The sequence below is a fragment of the Mercurialis annua genome, linkage group LG5 (genome assembly GCF_937616625.2).
Source record: "Mercurialis annua linkage group LG5, ddMerAnnu1.2, whole genome shotgun sequence".
Lineage (NCBI taxonomy): Eukaryota > Viridiplantae > Streptophyta > Magnoliopsida > Malpighiales > Euphorbiaceae > Mercurialis > Mercurialis annua.
Window position 1 is genome coordinate 9,027,886 of NC_065574.1, and position 23,286 is coordinate 9,051,171.

At 31.9% G+C, this 23,286-nt stretch overlaps 2 protein-coding genes across 2 annotated transcripts; one reads left to right on the forward strand and one right to left on the reverse strand.

Annotated features, from left to right (window-relative positions):
* Nucleotides 1-1,781: 1,781 nt before the first annotated feature.
* On the forward strand, nt 1,782-5,894 carry LOC126681410 (uncharacterized). Its single transcript, XM_056105847.1, has 8 exons — nt 1,782-1,841; nt 2,883-2,915; nt 2,980-2,999; nt 3,108-3,118; nt 3,412-4,984; nt 5,140-5,373; nt 5,469-5,480; nt 5,561-5,894. The coding sequence occupies exons 1-8, from the start codon at nt 1,782-1,784 to the stop codon at nt 5,892-5,894; spliced, it is 2,277 nt and encodes a 758-aa protein (XP_055961822.1).
* A 1,034-nt stretch (nt 5,895-6,928) lies between these two features.
* Nucleotides 6,929-8,504, reverse strand: LOC126681411 (uncharacterized). Its single transcript, XM_056105667.1, has 3 exons — nt 8,449-8,504; nt 7,629-8,024; nt 6,929-7,529 (listed from the first exon to the last, which is right to left on the reverse strand). The coding sequence occupies exons 2-3, from the start codon at nt 7,785-7,787 to the stop codon at nt 6,960-6,962; spliced, it is 729 nt and encodes a 242-aa protein (XP_055961642.1). The 5' UTR covers nt 7,788-8,024; nt 8,449-8,504; the 3' UTR covers nt 6,929-6,959.
* Nucleotides 8,505-23,286: the final 14,782 nt, after the last annotated feature.

Consider the following 23,286-nt stretch of genomic DNA (forward strand, 5'->3'; position numbering starts at 1 on the left):
GTTTTTCAAAATAAAGATTGAAAAAAGAAACGTTTTTATGTGCTGTGTTTTTTTTTCTTTTGAAAAATTTATTTTATTTTTGTTTGTAGTTTGTACCGTTAATTATTATGAAGGAAACTGTTTAATGGGTAAATCATGATTAATTAGAGAGATTAACAGTGTTAATTTGTCTGCCAGGCCAGCACTTGCTTCCGGTCACTCTGCTTATCTGGCTGCTTTTCTTTTCCGTTGACTAAAATACCCTTATTTATCTTTTTTTTTCTTAAATGTAATTATTTTTGACATTTTAACCTATTTTTTGAGCCATATTCTAATCATTATATTATGACCATACTTGCAGGGACCTTTTTGTACTTTCAGTTTATGTGATATTCAGTGTTATAACTGTCTTTGAACAAAACTTAACAAATTTTTCTACAAGAAAATGAGAAATGTTAGCAATACTTGAAATATGTTAATTTTCTTAACAAAATTAGCGAAGTAGGGGGAGATTAGTCAAGATTGGTTCATATAAAATTTTGATAAAATGCATGAATCTGTCTTATATTTATAATGGCCACCATAAAGTTTAGTAAGAAGTTATTTTGCCTTAAATTTAACATTTCATTTCCTTTGTAAGCTTTTACTCTTATTTTCTTTTCAAATAAGCTTTTACTATCTTCAATCTAACACTTTATATGAGATGCTAGGTATATTAAAGGTAAAATCTACCCAATTTAATAAAAAAAAGTACAAATTTAAAAAATAATAATATAATTGTCACATGAACAAAATTAAGTTTAATAATTCAGTTGAGCTACCTAGGCTACAATGAGAATAATTTTTTTTCCAAATCAAACAATAACTAGTAAATTTTAAAAAAATCGATTACAAAAATTTAGATGATTGAATGATTTTAGACGATTAAAGTTCCTACATTCTGCATTATTTGATTTTTGAGCAAAATTAATGAGTTATTTATAAAAGTAAAATTAATGAGTTTGGGAAAATTAAAAAATAACAGCGATACATTTTAAAAATTCGTCAGTCTTCAACAAAAAAAATTCATTTCTTATTTAGGAGGTTGGAAAGATTTATTAGACCGTCAAATATGAGAATAAATAGTTAATGGAATTTATTTTTTTGTTAATTTTTTAATATAAAGTATTACATTAAAAAGATTCCATTTTATATAATTAATTTTATTTATACCTGTTTGTGTGCTGAAAGTACAACGTTATGTAATTTTGATGATTAGGTAGAAAAACAAAGGCTTAAGGTCTGAAAAACTACCGACCTTTTAAATTTTTTTCAATTGCACCCTCACCTTGTAATTTTTTCAATAGCACCCTATTTCGTATTTTTGGCTTTCAATAGCACCCCGACCTTGTAAAACAGTCAATTTTACCCTATTTTGTATTTTTGACTTTCAATAGCACCATAAATTATCAAATTAAACTCATTTATCGAAAACTTATTTGAACTTTTTTTAAGTTAAAAGACTTGTTTAAAAGTGTACAAGTAGAAAAAAGTATGATTTCACCTTTAAATTTAGTTTTTTGAAAATTTTCATCCTTATAGCAATCAAATCATCTAATTTTTTTACTTTAGAGTGCTATTGAAAGTCAAAATTACAAAATAGGGTGCTATTGAAAAAATTATAAGGTGAGGGTGCTATTGAAAAAAAATTGAAAGGTCGGTAGTTTTTCAGACCTTAAGCCAAAAACAAAAGACAAAAAGGACTACAAAATGGAACAAATGGAAGGATGAAGTGAGAGCAGAAAATAAGTAGAATTAACAAGATGACGGCAACGGTGACGGCAGGGAAAAATTCAAATCAAAATTTGAAAATGCAAGAAACGGTCGTAACAAAGAGAAGATGACCGTTAAAAAAATGTGAAGGGAGAATGGGAGCAGAAACCAAAAAAACCATTCCCCCACCGAACCCGGGTCACGTCAACATCCACCACTCTGGTCCCACCTAAGTTTTCTGGGTCTCTGCCACGTTTTAACCTCCTGACTGGCTCATTCTTCTCCTAAACTACAGCTGTTTAGCTGCTAATCCGTTATGCAAAAAGCATTTTGTTTTTTATTTTTGTATTTTAGAAATAACTTAGGGTTATGAAAACAAAACAAATATTTACCCTTTTAGGGAAAAATAGGCTGAATTATGAAAATCAAAATATTTTTAATACACTATTACTATAAATTTATTTAAGCAACAAATTTGAAATTTTAATAACCAGAAGTTTAGCTTACAAATATTTCTTGATACGCCCCTATTCTACTTCCAAAAATACCATACAAATAAATCCATTCATACTCAAATTGAACAAATTTGATAGTTTTTAACATGAGTTTTTTAGACAAATACACCTAAATTGGCTAAATAATCTCACGGCTACCACAACAATTTAATGCTAACCATAATACCGTTTGTCATAAGTTTTTTATAATAAATAAGCTTCCTGATTTGCCAAATTACGACTCTCTTAAATAGGAGCTGTTCTCTTCCAAAATTGAATCAATCTCCATGTCGCAAGATTCTCTCAAGATCAAACTTACAGTTTCCATTCATAATCAGTAATTCAGAGACGATTCCAACAAAATCAAACGCAGTACCCGATTCAAGATAAAAATCGAGGAATCACAGCTGATATGAGTTTACTAAGTGATTCAGGTTAGTCTCTGATCAATCGCGACTCGAATTCAACAAATTCTTTTTCAATTTTGAAATTGATCAATCGCGACTCAAATTCAACTCATTCTTTATCAATTTTGAAATTGATAAATCGCGACTCAAATTCAACTGTTATATCTGATATATCGCATAAATAGGTTTCTGTTTTCAAATTTAAATTGAATGATTTTATAACTGAATACATTGATTTTTTTTTTTGCAGTTCTTAATTGATAATTCATTCAATTTTGTGATAGTTAGTGATTTTTGAATTTACTAAAGCTGTTATTGTAGTTTTAATGATTATTGATGTGTTATAGTTTGCTAAATGGTTAATAAGGTTCTACTAATAGTTTGAATGAACATTCATTCAATTATGTGATACTTAGTGTATTTTTAGTTTGATAAAGCTGTTATTGTAGTTTTAATGTTTAATGATGTGTTATAGTTTGCTAAGTGGTTAATAAGGTTCTACTAATTGTTTGAATGAATATTCATTCAATTTTGCGATAGTTAGTGTATTTTTAGTTTGATAAAGGAGTTATTGTAGTTTTAATGTTTAATGATGTGTTATAGTTTACTAAATAGTAAATAAGGCTCTACTAATAGATTGAATGAATATACATTCAAGTTTGTGATAGTTAGTGTACTTTTAGTTTTATAAAGTTGTTATAGTAGTTTTAATGGTTATTCTGTTTATAGTTTACTAATGGTTTAATATGTGTTACTAATGTTAAATCATTAAAATGCAGCAAAAGGAACACTGAAGGCTCTTGTGCACTATGATGGAGTATGGGATGAGCATTTTAATTACTCCAACTACAAGATGAAAGGAATACTGATAAGGGAAAACACAACCTTTGAAGAAATTAAGGAATTGATAGCAGGTAAACTAGAGGTAAACAGTTGGGAAACCAAAATGGAAATCAGATTTCAGTTAGAAAGCAACTACCAAACTTTACAAATTGAAGATAATGTCAGCCTGCAATTCTACATTGAAATGAAAAAAGATGAACCGCGAGTAACCAGTTTTCCATTATGTGTTACAACAAACAAATTTGAAGGTCAGCCACAAATACAAAATATCAACAGTGAAGCTTCTATTGGAATTATTGAAGAACAATTTGTGGATACAACGTCTAGTAGTGGCACTGCAATTGATATTATAAAATATGCAGAAATATTATACAACCAGACAAGAAAAGAAGATGAGGAAGCTGAAAGTAAACCACAAGAAATCAACATCGTCACTGATCCAAAAATAACAGAAATCTATGTTGGACAGATCTTCAAAGACAAAGAAACTATGAAGACAAGTTTCTGTTTCTACACGATTGCTAACCAATTTCAGTATAAAGTTAGTAAGTCTTGCAAAAGAGAATATATAGTCATTTGCATTGATGAAGATTGCAGGTGGACAGTGAGAGCTTCAAGAGATGGAAAGACAAATATGTTTGTGATTAGAAGAATGATAAACATCCACACATGCCCACCAAATATAAGAATGGATGACAAAAGGCAAGCAACAGCTTCAATAATAGGGGAATATATAAAAATGAAGTTCTTGGATATAAAAACAATCTATACTCCAGCTGATATTATTGCAGATATTCAGAGAGATTTTGGGATTGTTTTGAGTTACAATAGGGCATGGAGGTCAAAAGTAAAGGCACTAAACCAAATTAGAGGTAGTCCGCGCGACTCGTATTCAATTTTGCCTGGATATTTGCACATGCTTCTACAAACTAATCCAGGATCAGTTGTAGATCTTCATACAACTGATGAAAACAAATTTGAATATATGTTTATGGCTCTAGATGCTTCTATTAAAGGTTGGAGATACTGTAGACCAATAATTGTAGTAGATGGAACATTTTTGAAGTCGAACTACGGTGGAACATTAATAACAACAAGTACACAAGACGGAAATGGTAAGATTTTCCCCCTTGCTTTTGCAGTTGTTGATTCCAAAAATGATGATTCCTGGAAATATTTTTTTTTTAAATTGAAAGAAGCATTTGGTGGAAGAAATGGGCTGTGTATTGTTTCAGATAGGCATTTGAGTATATTGAATGGGGTCAAAAAGGTTTTTCCTGAAGCAAGTCATGCAATATGTATGTACCATTTGCTAAGTAACATCAAATCAAAGTTCAAACACGATCCGGATACATTGAGAGACTGTTTCTATGGAGCTGCAAGATCATACACAACTAAGGGATTTGACTACTACATGAAAGAGCTTGATGCCATTAATGCCGGAATTCGAAAGTACCTAACAGATATTGGGATCGAGAAGTGGGCAAGAGCACATTGTAAAGCTAATAGGTATGACTAAAAAAAAATTATATTAGTTAACTGATAATTCTTTATAAGTTTGATATGACTATTCTTTATATAGTTAACTGACAGTTTCCTTTATATTTACTGTAAGTTTGTTATATAAATTACAACAAGTTTGATCATAATTTATAAAATATTAGGTACTCGACAATGACATCGAATATCGCCGAGTCTTTGAATGCAGCAATCAAAGCAGCTAGGGAATTACCAATAACAACGCTCCTTGAAAGTTTGAGGCGTTTGATGCAAGAATGGAGTTATGCTAACAGAAATATTGCAATTTGTACATTTACTAAGCTGACAAACAAAGCAGAACATGAACTCAGAAATCACTATGCATCATCTTTAAGAATGAAGGTAAATTTTCAATTACAGTACATTTTAATTTCAACTATACTATATTAGCTAACTGTTTTCTAAGAGTTGCCTAATGGTAAGTTAACTGTCAAATATATGTTTTTCACAACAGGCTTCAACATCTGTTAGAGGTTTGCACAGTGTGGAAGATGGTGATAAAACCTTTATAGTAAAACTTAATGAAAGAACATGCACATGCTGCAGATTTCAATTGGATGAAATGCCATGTCCACATGCTATTGCTATATTAAACAAACTACACCAAGAACCATATCAATACTGCTCAGACTTTTTCACTAAAGAAAATATGCTTTCCACATATGAAGGAGTTGTCTATCCAATGCCTAGCCAAAATAATTGGGATTTACCTGCCAATGTTGAAAGTATGGAAGTTCTTCCGCCAATAGGAGCAATTCCAGCAGGAAGACCAAAGAAAAGAAGAATCACGGCACCAAATGAAATAAAGAAGACAAATCAGTGTGGAAGATGCAAACAAAGAGGACATAATAAGAAGACATGTAAAAATATACCAAAATAATAAAATTTAGTTTTCAAATATATTTCCTAAATACATTGATTAAATGATTTGTAATTCATTGAATTTTGGCTCAATTAAAGGATTTCCTTCTTTTTTTTATTTGTTTCTTATAATTTTAACCATTTACCAATTATTTACTACTGTGTTACCAGAGATATATCAAAAAAGTATATGTCACTACATATTAAGACAGTGATAAATAATAAATTACTTACATATTAAGACAGTGATAAATAATAAATTACTAAACTATTACTACATGTTTTATAAATTACTAGAGGTTTACTAATATGTTGCTTAACATATATTTATAAAGTTACTATAGGTTTCCTAATAGGTTACTAATAAGTTACGTAGCATCTATTTATAAAGTTTTATTAAAAAATTTTATTTATAATTTATTTTCTTTACTTAAATATTAATAATATTTATAATCTCATTTAAATCTATCAACTTTTTTAATATATTTAATTTGATATTTAAAATGATATAATCTTAAAAATTTCTTTATAGACTACTAACTATAAAGCACTACCTTACTATTAATTTACCAAAACAATATCAAAAGTATACTACAACATACAACTGATAAAGGAAATTTAGTTAATATCTATAAAATTATAAAAAATATTATAAGTTTACTAACCAGTTACCAAAACATTACTAACAGTATAAGTCAATTACCATTTACTAAAACTAAAACAGTAGCCATTACAAACAAAGTCATTCAAACAAAGTCATAATAGGAAAAAAAACAATATTGTTCAGATCTTGTTCAGACAAAACACTAAAAAAACTTAAAAGTACTAAGCTAAAATGATAAGCTTCAGATCTTGTTCTTCCCTTTCCTCTTTGGATTTGGGACCTCCTCTTCAACCTCTTCATCGCTAACAATATTTCTCTCTATCTTCATATTGCCATAGCGGTACAGAAGAAATGCAACACGCTCACGATAATTCTCAATATTAAATTCAGAAGGTATTTCTTTACGCAGACACAAAAACTCCGCAAAAGCAAGCAAAAACGCACCACAATCGCTGAATAAAAAACATAAAAATGAATTATTCAACAAAACTGCATAATTTTACAAATAGTAAATTTGAAAACATACCAATCCTTTTGATTTGGAAGATCATCCACAGTTTCAATACGGAAAGCATCAGTTGAATTCTTATTCAAATAAGGCTGAGAAGTCAGATCAATGTCACTGCGCAACTCATAAAAATTCATCTGAGATAAAAAAAGTGGAATTAGAACAGAATATTTTGTAGTTGCTTCAACTGCAGACTTCTTCGCCACATTTGAACTCATAGAGTTATACACATATATGCATCTTTCTTTGAAGACCAAACGCCCCAAAATCCAGTGCTTCTGCTTCTTCATGTTCATTGGAAACAACACCTCATCTACATTCTCCCAATGTGTATTGCAAAGCATCTTGTATCCACAAATATACTTTGCAATAAGACTACGATCAGTAACTGAAGTAGATTCAGGCTTCTTCCTCTTCAAGTATGCCACATAGTATGAAGTCATTCTATCATCGAAGAGGCAGTCAGTTGTCGTAATTCGCACACCACCAACAGGTCTATACTTGGCTCTTTTACGAATGTAGTACATAACAATGTTGATATGCTGTAAAGAAAAGTAGAATTATAAATAACTATAACAGTTAGTAAACATTTAGTAGATAAGTAGAACATAACATCAAATGGTAAAAATAGAAATACTTACACGACACTGTAATAATTCACCCGAGTAATTAAGCGAATGAAACCAATTTTTGTTATCCACCTGATCCACGCCATAATTGAACGGAGTTTCGATAATGTCGAAACCTGCTTCATAAGCATTTCGACTACAAAAAAGAACAAATAGGAGGTAAAAAAACATTCAAGCAATCCTTCTAGCAAAAAATGGTAAATATAACATATCACAATTATAGTCTTACTTAAACTTTTCGTCAACCCAGTTATTAAACTCCATCTGTCCCGCATAACCTGTATCTCTACAAATATCATCATCAAGAGGAAACAATCCCTTCTTAAGAACCACATCCGGCTTAGCCTTAACAAATGCTAGAGGCACCACATCAGCAACTTTGAATTTAGAGGCAATCTTTTCAATTTGCTGTAATTGAGAAGAAAAAGAAAAATGCAATGAATAAATGATAGTTACTATTATTAAAATAAATATGATAATAATTAGTAAACCATTAGCAAACAATTAGAGAAAATATGAAAAGTAAAACTGTTCGAAAACACTTAGAAAAATAACTGTTAACTACATAGTAAACAACTAGTAAACTCTTAGAAAATAAAAAGTAAAACAAAAACATGAAAAATTCTATAGAAGTACTATAAAGGTAATTTTTATTTATATTTATATTTACAAAATAAATATGGTAATGATTAGTAAACCATTAGCAAACAAATTAGAGAAAAAAATGAAAAGTAAACTGTTAAAAAACAATTAGAAAAATAGTAAACCACTAGTAAACACTTAGAAAATAAAAAGTAAAACAACAACATAAAAAAATCTATAGAAGTACTACCTCAGATGGACTGCCTCGATACACAGCAATTTCTTTCAAAGCTGCCTTCTTTATCTATATAAAAAGCATAAAAAAATGTATTGGTAAAGTACTAATATGCAAATAATAAAAAAACAAAAATTTTAAAAAAGTAAGATAAAAAATATACCTCAGATTCTTGTTTTTCAACAGAATCAGCAGCTTCCTTTTTCAACAAAGCATCAGTAGCTTCCTTTTCAATCTTATTGACCATATCAGTCAGTAAGGACTCATCATATCCGACATCCTCATCAACGCCATGGCCCAACATCTTATCAGCAGCTTCTTTCTCAGCAAGCTCTACAGCTTTTGTAAGGGCATTAAGTTCGCTAGAATTGAATGTAGAGCAGGTTTCTGCCCCAACGGTACTTTGACTACTTAATTCATCGAACTTAAAACTTGGACCGCTATCAAAACAGAAACCCTGAAGAAAAAAAATTAATAACAATATAGAAAACGCAGCAGACAATTTACATTAAAAACTTAAAAAGTAAAAGTACCCTTCCACTATATTTCACAGCTGTGTCAACCACTTTAGAAACTATATGACCCTCATCATATTTCTTCTCGCCCCTATCAACATCATCCTGCTGCTCATGTCCACTATCATCAGCGACATTTCCATGACTTGAACCATCGTTCTTCTCATTATCCTCGTCTTCATCCGGTTTCTTACCATCTTCTTTAGTCTTACCGTCATCATTCTCATTATCATCGTCATTACCGTCACTATCTTTATCGTCATCTTCAGAATCTTCATTTTTATTGTTGTCGTCAGCAACATCTTTCTTTGCATCTTTCCCACAAGCCTGATTAAAAATACAAAATTAGTTAACCATTAGAAAACTACAAGTAAATTATTGGTAAACTAAAACATAAAATAATAAATTCAAAAACTAGTAAAGCATTAGCAAACAGCTGGTAAACTACAAGTAAATTGCTAATAGTGTAAAAACCTCAGCAGGAGGAACAGCAGCTTTTTTTTCAGATTCCATTTTAAGAACAGCAGCTTCCTCAAGGGCACTAAGATCGATGGAATCAAACGTCGAAGAAGTCGCTACACCTATAGTGCTTTGAGTGTTGACTTCTTCAACATTGGAAGTTGAACCATCTTGCAGTGAAAATGCCTTAAAAAAATAAACTTTATTAGTAAAAATATAGATATTAGAACTTTTACTTAAAAATATAAATATAAATAAAAATTACCTTGATATTATCTTTTGTAACATTGTCACCCTCATCATCATTTTTTTCACCACTACCAACAGCATCATCATCTTCCAACTTATATTCATAATTGAACCTCTCACTCATAACAGAATCAGAAGCAAAATTACCAGCACCATCGTCCTCTTCATCATCGTCACTTTCTTCTTTCTTATTATCTTCGTCTTTGTTATTATCCTCCTCTTTTTCGCTGTCATCATTACGATGAAAATCATTCACACCATTATCATTATCTTCAACCTGAAAAACAGTTCAATAAAAAACAAGTAAATACACAATTAAACTAAATGAACAAGAATGGTTTACTAACTGTATACAACATAGTAACTAAGTAATTACCTGAATAGGTTGTCCACCAACACCATTTTTTATCAAATCTTTCAGTTCACCAAACTGAGTATTAATACCAGAGAACTGACTCTCTACAAATATCTTGAAATTCTGAAACTCATGGTAAAACTTAGATTGATCCCAAAACAATTTATGAATTTTAGTTTTCATTGAAATTCCTTCACTTGCTTCTGGCTCATTCTCAACTTTACGCTTTCCTTTGACAAACAAACCTTCTAAATCCAGCGATGACCTCTCCTCGCCAGTGGGATGTAAATTGCTTAATTTCAACTAAATATAAATGATAAAACTGAGTCAGTTTACTTAATGGTTACTAAAAGTGAACCACCAGTGTACCAGAACTATATTGCACAAATAGATATTTAATTAATAACTAGACTAATGTATTAAAATACCTGGTCAGCAGTTTGATCAAATAGGTTTCGCAAGAAATACGAGCGTTCTTGGACCTCTAACACCTCCCAACGCAGTATACGAGGAATTTCATTTCCTGAACTAGTTGCAACTGCGCTTTCAATTGTAGGACAACACTCAAAAAACCAAGTTTGGAAAGCCAAAGGGAATCCATCATATCGAGAGGAATTAGGATGACCAGTTTTTGAACTTTTTCTCTTTAAAAAATCACAATTTTTCCAAGTACTGAGTTTACTTTTCAAATACTCCACTGTAAAATGAAACAAATCCTTCCCCCAAGGAAAATTTTCAAACTCCCCACTACAAACAAGATCAAAATGCTTATCACGAACATTTGACTCATCTTTGTTGTTATATAGAAAATTCTCAATAAAATACAAAACAACCATCTGAAAAGCCTCTTCCTCGTTATTCCAACGCTTAGAAACAAAGCTATCCTCCAAAAACTTTTTTGAAACTTTCCTTACATTTCCAAAACAGTTTTTTCTAAAGTCAGAAGACACAGTATTCTGAGACTTAAAATCAACACTGCCATTAACTTTCAAACCGGTTATTAAAGCAAATTCGTCGATTGAAAACTTAAGAAACTTTCCTGACACCTTAATCCACAACTCATATTTAACAGGCTGTTTAACTTCTCTAAGCAGTAAACAGTGAATCAACTGCCCTTGAAGTTTATACTCTTTCATGCGTAAAAAATATCCAAAAACAGATTTTGAAAACCTTTCTAAAGTTTCAGGTTGTAAAAGATTTTTGATATTTGAAATGACAGAAACACCAGCATTGTGAATAATCTTGTGCGGAAAATGCTCATGAGGCCTAATGAAATAGTCCCAATCCTGAAAAGTAAAATTAAAACTGATAAACATATGAATAGTAAAATATATAATATAGCAAAAAGAAAAAACATCATTAGAAAACATATAGAAAACCATATAGATATTACAATAATATAAAGTAAAAAGCTAGATTCCCATTAACAACCATTAGGTAAACTATGATTAAAACTAAATTTGAACGGAAACATTTGTAATAAAAAAATGAATGAAAAACAAGCTCTTAACTAACACATAGTAACACAAAAACAAATCTATATACAAATATATGTATATTATAATAAAATAAGAAAACAAAACTAAAAACAGATAACCATTAGAAACTAGTAAGATAATTATAATATAAATTAACAATACTAAATAAACGAGTAAATTAACCACATAAGCATTCATAAACTGATTAAAAATTCCAAATCACACAATATTCACATTATTAACTAATAAATAACAAATAAAATGCAATTAATAAAAAAATGTAACAAACAAAATAATTAAAATACCTTAACATTTCTAATAGCTTTAGAACTTTCACCAACAGAAAAGTTTGATTTCATTTTTTTCTTAACTTGCATCGGAACTTCCTGGAAATCGTCGTCATCGTCATCATGATCATCTGAAACTCTCATTTCAGTAGTTGCAGTCTCCACAAAATCAATCTTCCGTTTCATCGCTGGATTCTTTCGTTTAGGGATTTTAGCGGGAGATTTAGGATTTTTTTTCGAAACTGAGCGAGTAGTAACCATTTTGTAAAGAGTATGAAATTAAAAAACTGAATGCAAAGAACACTAAGTAATCGTGGATGAGCAGTTAAGAAAACACAAAATCAGTAAGGAAATGGAGCGGTTAAAAGAGAAAAAGAAGGAAATTTAAACATGCAATGACAGACAAAACACCTAGATTATAGCGAAAGATTAATAGCTGTGAGATATTTGAAATGAGATTAACGGTAAAATAAGAAACGAAAAGTACTAATCTGCAATACAAAAACAATAAGGTCGTAAAAAAGATGGAGGCTGGGCCGCGCGGTGCTGATGAGAATATTTAGGCCTTTTAACGTGCTGGGCCTAATTTCCACTTTTAACATTCTTTTAGAATGTTCATTACTGAAACTAAAATAATTAGTACATTTGTACAATAGTTTAAGTGTGACTGATTATATTCACATAAAGACATTTCTCCTTTCAAATAAAAAAAGACATTTTGGACAAAATAAATTGAAAAATTTATACTAATGATTCCTGAGCTTTTATGGATTTGCTATTATAGTTTCTAATCATCTATTTTTGAAATATTCACTCAAAAATATCTCACATTTATTTTATCTATGTACAGTACCAACATTTTAGAAATATTAATTTTAATTTATTTTGATAAGTGTATCTCAATTATACTCATTTGTCTAACTTTTAAAAAAAACTACGGTTTTATTTTTATTTTTCATTTATGTTGTTTAGCTCTAATGTCACTGATGATATTCAAATGTCCATTAGTAATGAGCTTTGTGTGGCCAGTGTTGATGACCAGGGTAATTATCTAGGGCTTCCGTCCTTAGTTGGTAAGAACAAGTCTCAGATTTTAGGCTTCATTAAAGACCGCGTTTGGAACAAGATCAAAGGTTGGAATTCTAAATTCCTCTCTAGAGGCGGGAAAGAGATTCTAATTAAAACGGTTGCGCAATCTTTGCCCAACTACGTGATGAATGTCTTCTTAATACCGCTTCGGCTTTGCGATGATTTAGAGCGTATGATGAACTCTTTTTGGTGGGGAAGAGATCAAGTTAATCGCAAAGGCATTAATTGGGCAAGATGGGAAAAATTATGCGTACCCAAGAAGTTTGGCGGTTTGGGTTTTAAACGCATTCGGGCATTTAATGTTTCTATGCTTGCTCGTCAAGGTTGGAGGCTTGTTAACTCAAGTGATAACCTTATGGCAAAAGTATTTAAAGCCAAATACTTTCCTGAGGTTTCTTTTCTTGATGCGAAGTTAGGGTCGAACCCTAGTTTTGTGTGGAGAAGCATTTTTGAATCCCAAGAGGTTGTAAAGAAAGGGGCTCGTATTCGGATCGGTGATGGCAGAAATTCTAAGATTTGGCATGACCCATGGCTTCTCAGTTCAGATTCTGGCTACGTGGAGGGTGAAGCTCCTGTTGGTCTCCATGAAGCTAAAGTTTTTCAACTTATGGACACTGCAAACAGGGTGTGGGATTATGGTCTTATTAAGGACATGTTTGGGGAGCAAGATGCCAATCGTATTTTGAGTGTTCCTCTTAGTCACAGGGATGTCGTGGATTCTTGGACTTGGGTTTTGGAAGGTAAAGGTCGGTTTTCAGTCAAAAGTTGCTACAAGGAGCTGTGTGGTGTTTTTGACGATCCGCCGGCGAGGAAGTGGGGTTTAATCTGGAAAATAATGGCGCCGCTGCATGTTCGTAATTTCCTTTGGCGGGCATACTCAGGCTACCTTCCTACGGTGGATGCATTAGCTGGAAAACATGTGTTCTTATATGATGTGTGCTCAGTCTGCTCAGGTAATCCTGAGTCAGTGTTGCACTTATTTTGTGCCTGTCCTGTGGCGTTGGAATGCTGGAGGTTAGCTGGACTTCAGTTCAGTTCGTCTTCTTGGAGTTCGTTTGGTGACTGGTGTGACTCTTGGATGACATCCCTGAATAAGGATAATGCTGCTATTGTATCTCTGATTTGTTGGAATCTTTGGCTCAACCGTAATGCAGCGGTCTGGAAAAATACTCAGTCGACGACGTCGGACATTATAGCAGCAGCAAGTAATCAGTTGGTGGCTTGGCAGGCTGCTAACATCTCGTCGAAACAACTCAGATCAGTGGGAGTTATCTCAGGTGATGGTTCTATTCGGTGGTCGGCTCCTGCTCCTGGCGTTTGGAAAGTAAATGTGGACGCTGCAACATTCAAAGATAAGCACAGTGTGGGTCTTGGTATTGTTGTAAGGGATCACTTGGGGTACGTAATTATGGCTCGCATGGTTTGCTTGCATGGTGATTTTAATGCAAGGCAAGCTGAGATGATGGGTTTTAGAGAAGCTCTTAGTTGGTTGCGTGGTTATGATAATTTTGTTATCGAGTCCGATGCTTTGGAAGTTGTCCAGGAAATCCGAAATCCGAATTTGATTGATCCGGACTTGCTTGTGGAGGATGTCACTAGTTTAGCGAAGCAGTTTAGTAATTTATCCTTTTTATTTGTAAGGCGATCTGCGAATCAGGCGGCGCACGTGTTAGCGCAAAACGCCCGTTCCATTTCAGGTCATCAGGAATGGTTTTCCCATTTCCCTGAATTTCTTACGTCTGTAACTGCTTCTGATATCCTTTAATATCATTATTGATTTTCAAAAAAAAAAAAAAAAAGTAAAAACTATGTATTAAAATAATAAATTTTAAAAGTTCGGATATCATTGATATAATTTGTCAATATATTAAACAAATATTTGAAAACTTGTACCCATAAAATAATAGTAACTATTTTTTATAAATTTGAGATAGAAAACACTGTAATTTTTTTGTGTGAAGTTTCTAGAGGGATAAATGTTATTAATTCCATTATTAAATTAAGGATGTATTATTTCTAAAATTGGCAGATTGGGGAGCTGGTCCTAGTAATATATGATTTTTGTGTCTTTAATTTTGACTAGTTGAATTGAAAGAATGAATTAGAGATTGGTTAGGGGATTGAATAGGTTAGTGGCAGTGGGTAGACAAATTGGCTGGAAGATGAGTTATCCCCACTTTGCCAACTATATTTTTGACCATTTGCTTATCTGCCTGCAACACTCCCATAACATATTTGTACCTTTTCTATATCTTTGTTTATCATTCATTTCTCAATAACTTTATCATACAATTATTCAAACAAAATTAAATTAAATAAACTCTAACTCTTTTGTCTAATTATGTAAATGAGGATTGTTTTCTTTTTATATATATGTTAATATAACAGAAAATTATCTCTCACTTAAAACAATTGTAATTTTATAATTTTTAATTACTTATTGTTAATAAATTATTCGTACATCCCATTGTTAGAGTATGATAAATATTTTTAGGATTTTTTTTTTTGAAAAACTGCCTATCAAATTCACTATGGTGTGATTCTGTTCAATTTATGAATTTTGCTCAATTTTATTTTGACAGCAAATATAATAAGTTTTAGAAAACCGATCAATTCTAATGGCCATGTTGAAAACGTATTTTAAATTTAAAAAATAAATGGATGTAGTTGCACTATGTTGCGAAATCCCAACTGTACCGTCCAGTTCGACCGGAATAACCATGAACCGGACTAGGTTTAGTTGGGGTTACTATAATAACCCTCTATGCAAAAAAACCATTAAATTTTTTCAAACTTGGTCGGTTTATTCGTCATCCGGTTAATCCAGAGAACCGTACATATTACCTGTCAAATTTTATCTGATACGGTCTGATTTAATTAAAAATTGTCTCTTTTTTTTGGTAAATTAAAAATTGTCTTTACTCAACGAAAATAAAAGAAATCAGACATGTTAAAATTTGAACCTAGAAAATTAAAAGTTAAAGACAACAATTCCACCTCTAGACTAGCGATATTCTTTGATCTTTAAATAGTAAAAAGGATAATTATGTACAATAAAATAGTAAGCATTAATGCTATATGTTTTTGACAAAATAATATTTAAACATATTACATATCGGAAAATTAACATAACTGCTGCGCCACGACATTCGTGCAATAAACCAATAGTGCGTTAATCATGTGAAAATTGAATGATAAACAAAATAAGTAATAATTATAAGATTTGCTAATTGGCTAGTTATACAAACAGCATGACGAAACAGTTGTATGAAATAAACACTCTTACATATCTATAAATCATAATACGGGAGAAAACCGATTTAACTCCGGTTAAATCTCAAATTCTTCACCCATTTCTGTTCGAACCATATTTACCAACATTGAGTTGCACATAGAATTAGTCAAATATTATATTGCACTATATTTTTATTTTTTTTTTAATTAACGCAAAGGCACAATGCCCTAATCGTTGGATAAGCCGGAGATCTCTAGGATTGCACATTGAATGAAACAACACTATAATGCAGTTGTTGTTTGTTGTTTTTATTTTAAATAGAATTTTTGTCTTTGTTGCATTGGACAACAGTCTTTTATCAGCAAAATCAGGGATTTCTGCCAAAACTCTGGAAACAGATTCATACAGTTACAACCCAAATCATTTCATTTTTTGGGACTATCTCTTTTTGGCTTAATTATTTAAAAACCACCCACCTTGAACTTTTTTTTCGTTTATACCATAATCTAGAAAAAAATTAATGTATACCCTGACGTATGTGTTTATGTTTCACCTCTACCCCGAGGCACTAAATTAACCTCTTTTCATTTAAAAAAAAGTTCAAAATAGTCCTTCATTTAGAGAAAAATTCATTTCTAATTAATCTCTAATTAGCTTAGGTTAAAAATGAAGAACTATTTTAAACTTTTTTCTTAAAGAAAAGAAGTTAATTTAGTGCCTCGGGGTAGAGGTGAAACATAAATACATACGTCAGAGTATAAATGAACTTTTTCCTAGGTCAGGGTATAAACGAAAAAAAATTCAAGGTGAGTGGTTTTTAAGTAATTAAGCCTCTCTTTTTAGGCTCTAAAGTTTCAACAATGAAACAATAAAACCCAAAAATTGGAAAAATTCTAACAGAAACTAAATATCATTTGAATTTATGAACAATTTATTAATTATAGTAGCATATATTATTGTTGGATGTGATAGTCAAACAATAAAATATATTTAATTCAAATTAAAATATTATGAATTAATATAATATTTGTTGATTTATTGCTAGATTTAATAATATATATTACGTGTCATATATTTAATACATGGTTCACATTCCTACTGCATGAATTAAGATCATGGCAAAATTTCTCTGAATTTTTTTCTATTTATGAGATGGATCCAACTTTGTTATTATAGAATTCATATTTTAAACTTGTGGAGGTAACTTAATTATTCTTGTATGTACAATGTTTTTTGGTTTTTTCGTTAATAATGTTATGATTTATAAATAAAAATCACATTGTAATTTTTAATTTGGGTTGCTCTATATGGCCATCAGATTTATTGAGTGTTATTTACTTTTTTTTTTATCAAGTGTCATTAGTCTCACCCCATCAATTTGTCCAGCTTGCCACGTAAATTTAGGAAAAAAATGCAAATTTTATTAAAATAAGAGAAAAAAAACATTTATATCCCTAAAGTTCAAAGTCGGAGTCAAATAAATCTTAAACGTCCGAGAAGGTTATCTACAGCTTCTACGTCTGAAAAATTAAACAGTCAAACCCTTGCACCGTTTCATTACTTCCCCAACTTTGTTCGTGTTCGTGTAATCCTACGTGACTAAGGAAAAACAGTTACCTATGCCTCTAAAGTTTGAAACCAAAATTAAGTGATGTACAAAAAGTTCATATATGCTCCCAATATTTGAGAAAATAAATAGATAGACCCTCAAATTTGATACTATCTCATTTTTTCATTATTATAATTAAATATTTAAATATGGCAAACTACTCTTTAGTTTTTGTACGAATACCATAGTACAACCTTTGCGTCTAACAATTATTCAAAATTAAAATACAATTCGAGCAATTATTCCAAGAAAGCATTAATATATCCGTAGAAGAAGCCAATAAAATTGGTCATGGTATGGCATGATACTGATAGGTGAGATCACTTTTTTAATCTTTTTGTCAAAAGATGATCACAGTTATTCATTTGTTTAAAACCGGCGTGCGCATATTCACTTTGATTATTCATTTTCTTGTAAGCACCTTTTCAGGATTTTATGAGTTAATGCTTTACTTTTTCCTTATAATAATATAAAAAACATTGTACTAGTATGATTTTACTGTATCTTCCTTTTTAAATAAATAATTATTATAAATCAGTTAAATTTGGCTATTAATCACCTATGCCCCTGATTTTTGGGCCTGATGTTTAAAAACAGACACAAAATTCTCTGATCTTTATGGCGGCGCGATTAACGGACCTTATGGATGAAAATACCCCTTATGTTTTGGCGGCTATAATTCTAAAAAAAAAAAATTGACCGGAAAATTTTCGGCGGTGGTTGAGCGGCGACGGTGGTTGGGTGGTTGGTGGTTGGATCGGTTGTTGGGTTAATCGAATGATCTAATTTAGATTGGGTTTGTTTAGTTTTTTTTATTTTTTTCTAAATCAGTGGGGGTATTTTAGATATTTGAATTTTTTAAGGGATTTTGATGACGTGGCAGATAATGTAGCGCCGTCAGTTTTTTTTAAATGACTAAAAAAGACTGCGCCAGAGATACTTTGGTCATATTTGGGGTTTAGTGGGTTTTGTGAACGCCGTCACAAAAATCAGGAGGTTTTGTGCCCGTTTTTAAAGTTCAGGGGGTTTTGTGCATGAACCCCAAAGGTCAGGGACCATGGGTGATTAATAGCCGTTAAATCTGCTATTTGCTAATGTAAGATGAGAAATCACAGAATGAATCTGTTTATATGATCCTAATAAAAAAAAAAATTGATAGAAACCGAATTTTAACATAACTATAATAGAATCGAGTCGTACAGAATTTACTATTACTCGAACATATAGCTCAAACGTATTGCTATACGAAGAATCATACTTGAAATAAACATACGAGATCTTTTTTTATTCGGATACAAACTTCTATCTAAGAGAATAGGAAGATAAGCTTATCCAGTAATTCCTGAATAAGCTTCCTTTAGGATAAAGAATTTCTTTTTATTTAAACACAACCTTACTACTAAATAGAAATAACTTTCCTATTTGAAGTTTACTAGATATAGGGGTGTGCATCGGTTCGGTTCGGTCGGTTCGGTTTCAAAACTGCCAAAACCGGCTATACCGAAGTTGTATAAATCATCAACCGAACCGTAGATAATTTAGCCAAAAACCGAAAAAAAAATATCCGAAATTGTCGATCGGTTCGGTGTGATTTCGGTGATTTGATTTCGGTTTGGGCCTGACAAAGAGGCCCATTTTTATACCCAAAAATACATACAAAAGCCTTTAAAATTAAGTAAAAATCAAACTACTAAACCATTTTGCTTGTAGTAGTACAAATAAAGTGTATATTTTGTACTACAAAATTACAACTTACAAGAAGCAAATCAATGTATATATTGCTATAATTTCTAAATTGCTATCTATTACATATCATTAGCATTTATAAATTACAATATAATCAAATGAATCTGTGTGTTTCTGTACCCTTTACAAAAAACAGGTGTATATAGCATCAAAAAAAGAGGCATGTAGGCATAATTTGCAGGAACTCAGAAGAAGTGGCAAAGCAGCAACCAGCAAATTCACACAACCAGAATTTCATTCTGTGTAGAATGAAAAAATTACAGTTTTAGATTACACAAAATATACCAACTCATTCAATCAACTTAAAGTTAAAAAGATACTAAAGTCTAAAAAGGTTTTTACAAAAAAGGGGCTCAGAATGTTAAAATTATCAGATTATTATAAGGCGATCCTATTCGCACGGTTGCTCTGTGATTAGCCATCTCATACAAATTAAAAGGCCTTATGTAGGTCAGATTTTGAAGTGGTGGAAGGTTCATCACAGCCCAAAAAAATAAGATTAAAACTGAGAAGGTAATTAAAATAATTTAAGTTTGAAATTTTGAATAGTAATGTCTTTGCAAAAATAGAATAGTAACAGTTTAAAGGATCCAGAAATAATACATGGTAAAAGACTTAAATTAAACATTCAGAATTTGACACAAAAGTTAAAACTTAAAAAATTCAGAAGCATTATATAATTAAAAACAGAAAGAGTTCAAAATTGTAGAGTCAAAATTTTAGTGAAAAAATTGAAAAAAAATAGAGAATGAGTTGAACACTTTACATTTTAAAAATGAAGATTATCAATCTGGCTTCCACCACCATTTCAGTTCAGGACTTGAGGCTTTTCAGTAGCCTCTTTGCAATCAAAACAGGGACAGAACCAAAAATAGGGACAGAACAAACACATCATGCTTATGCTTCCACCAAAAGCAAAAATAGATCACCAAAAGAGTCCAACCTCAAGTTGAAGGACTCATTCAGTTTGGCAAATCTGCATTTAACAAAGAAAACAATATATTAGCCAAGTACAAAATGAACCAATAAATAAAAATGATAAAAAGAACTGAGTTACAGGTTAGAACACATAACCTTTTTCAAAAATTTCAAGTTCATCCAGGGACTCTTCAACCAGCAGAGGAACAGTCTCTGCCTGAAGCCAATCCTGGGTGCACACCAATGCTTCCACCAACTTTGGAGTTAATGAACTCCTGAAACAGTCAAGAACTCTGCTAGAGGTACTAAAGGCAGATTCAGAAGCAACAGTTGAAATTGGAACAGCAAGTATGTCACGAGCCATCCTCGAAAGGACTGGAAAACGACCTGAGTTTAGCTTCCACCACTTCAAAATATCATAACCATCATCGTTCTCAACTAGGGGTGTGCATTCGGTTAAACCGAATCGACCGAACCGAAATTTTTGGTTTTTTAAGAAACCGAACCGAACCGAAATTCTGAAAAAATTTAATTTTTCAAACCAAACCGAACCTGCCGGTTCGGTCGGTTATTTCGGTTCGGTTCGGTTTTTCGGTTCGGTTTACGTGTAAAAGTGACTGAAATTTTTTACTCTAAAAACCAAACCGAACCGACCAACCGAAAATATTCTACTTTTTCAAACCGAACCGAACCAAATTTGTCGGTTCGGTTCGGTTATTCGGTTTCGGTCGGTTTTTGCACACCCCTATTCTCAACTGTGGCCTCACTCAGGTATAATTCCAACTCGGATTTCTTGCTGCCAGTTTCTCCCATTTCCTTATTATGTTCCATAAACTTTGCCTTCATAATAGAAATGTGCTTCTTAGCAGGAGGTGGCACTGCCAGGACAGGCATTTGAGCAAAAACAGACCATCCCTCACTAGACTTGTACTCAACAAACAGCTCAGTCAACTCATGCTTTATAGTTTCAAACAAGACATGTCCATGTTCAACACCAAATAAATTAGACAGAGCAAACTTCAAATCATGCACTTTAGAAGTTGGGTCAAGAATATGTGAGAAAAAAATGAGTTTGTTGATCTTATGGGGGTCACCCCAATATTTGTTGAACTTCTCTCTCATTTTCTTTCCCATTTGTGCAATCTGTAAATCCTCACTTGCAATCATTTCATCCAACATAAAAGACAGGTCAACAATCTCTTGAAAATGCATATTAGCTGTCACATATAAGGATCCAGAAATCCTCAAAGTAGTGATATAGAAATAAGAAAGACATCTAGCAAACTTCTTTACATTTTCCTAATCAAGAAAATTAGTAATATTGTCTGCCATATCTGTTCTAAATGATTCATCCACTTCTTCATAAAAATCAAAAATAGACTTAAACAAACAAGCAGTCTCAAGCATAAGATATGTAGAGTTCCATCTAGTAGGCACATCTAAACATAATGACTTTTTAGTACCAAGTGCAGCATCAGAAGCAAGATCATTAAACTTTTTCAGTCTAGATGGACTATTCCTAACATATCGAATATAATCCCTAACTTTCTTGACAGATGAGTTCATGTCTTTTAAACCATCAGAAACAACCAAATTTAAAATATGTTCAATACACCTCATGTGCAAATATTGACATCTAGCTACATCTGTGCCCCATGACTGCAATTTAATTTTAAAAGCAGCAATGGCTGTGCCATTGCTGCCAGCATTGTCCATTGTGACAGTGAAAACCTTTTTCAGACCCCATGCAAGCAAGCAGTTTTCTAAAGTTTTAGAAATATAATCACCTTTGTGGCCACAAACAGGGACAAAAGAAATAATTCTCTTATGAAGGTTACAGTCATTGTCAATCCAGTGGCAAGTCACACACATATAGTTAACCCTCTGAATACTTGTCCAAGTATCAGTTGTAATACTAACTCTCTGACTCTGACTTTTTAAAAAAGTTTTCAGTTTTAACATTTCATCTAGGTACAATTGATGGCAATCCCTAGTAGCAATCCATCTAGATGGTATTTTAAACCTAGGGCAAGCAACATTCGTTAACTTTTTAAAACCCATACCCTCAACAAATCTAAATGGCAATTCATCAACCACAATTATATAAGCAAGAGCAGCCCTAATAGCATCTTGTGAAAATTTCCAAGTTCCTAATTTCCGATCTCCCCCATCACCCACATTTTTAACAGGTTGCAATGTAAGTAAGGCTTGCCTAGTATCTTTACAATGAGGATTTTTTAAACATGCCATATTTTTTAAACATCCCATTCAATTTAGTATCAGAGTTATACACTTTAGCACAATGCAGACACTTAGCCAATAGCAGTTTTCCATTTTCATCACAAATGCGTTCAAAGAGATCCCAAACCTTGGATCTCATTACAACTGCCTTTCTTTTCTTTTCTACTGGTTTTGGGTTATTTTAAGCACCATCAGCATCAACAACATGTTGCTGCTGAGAGGGCTGAGATGAGCCCTCAGCAGCAGCACCATGCTGTTGTTCTGAGGCCAGAGGTAACTCACCACTATCAGCAGAAGAAGCAACAACAACAAGCTCTTGCTCACAGTTAGACATCTGACTCTGACCAAAACATAAATGCAACCAATCAATGAACCAAATTATGCAACTAACATACAAATTACAATAAACTAAATTATACTAAATAATAGACTCTCATCATATTAAGATGCAACTGAGCAACCAATAATGATGCTGCTTCCACCAACGATTCACCAAGTTAGTGAATCTTTTCAAACATAGGGACTGGAACAGACTCCACACAATCTATTGCTTCCACCACCAATTAGTAATATAAACCAGTAGACCTATAACAGATGGCATCAAACAGACAAACAGACTCAAGTCACTTAACCAAACCAACAACAACAAACAAATATAATAGTCAATAGATA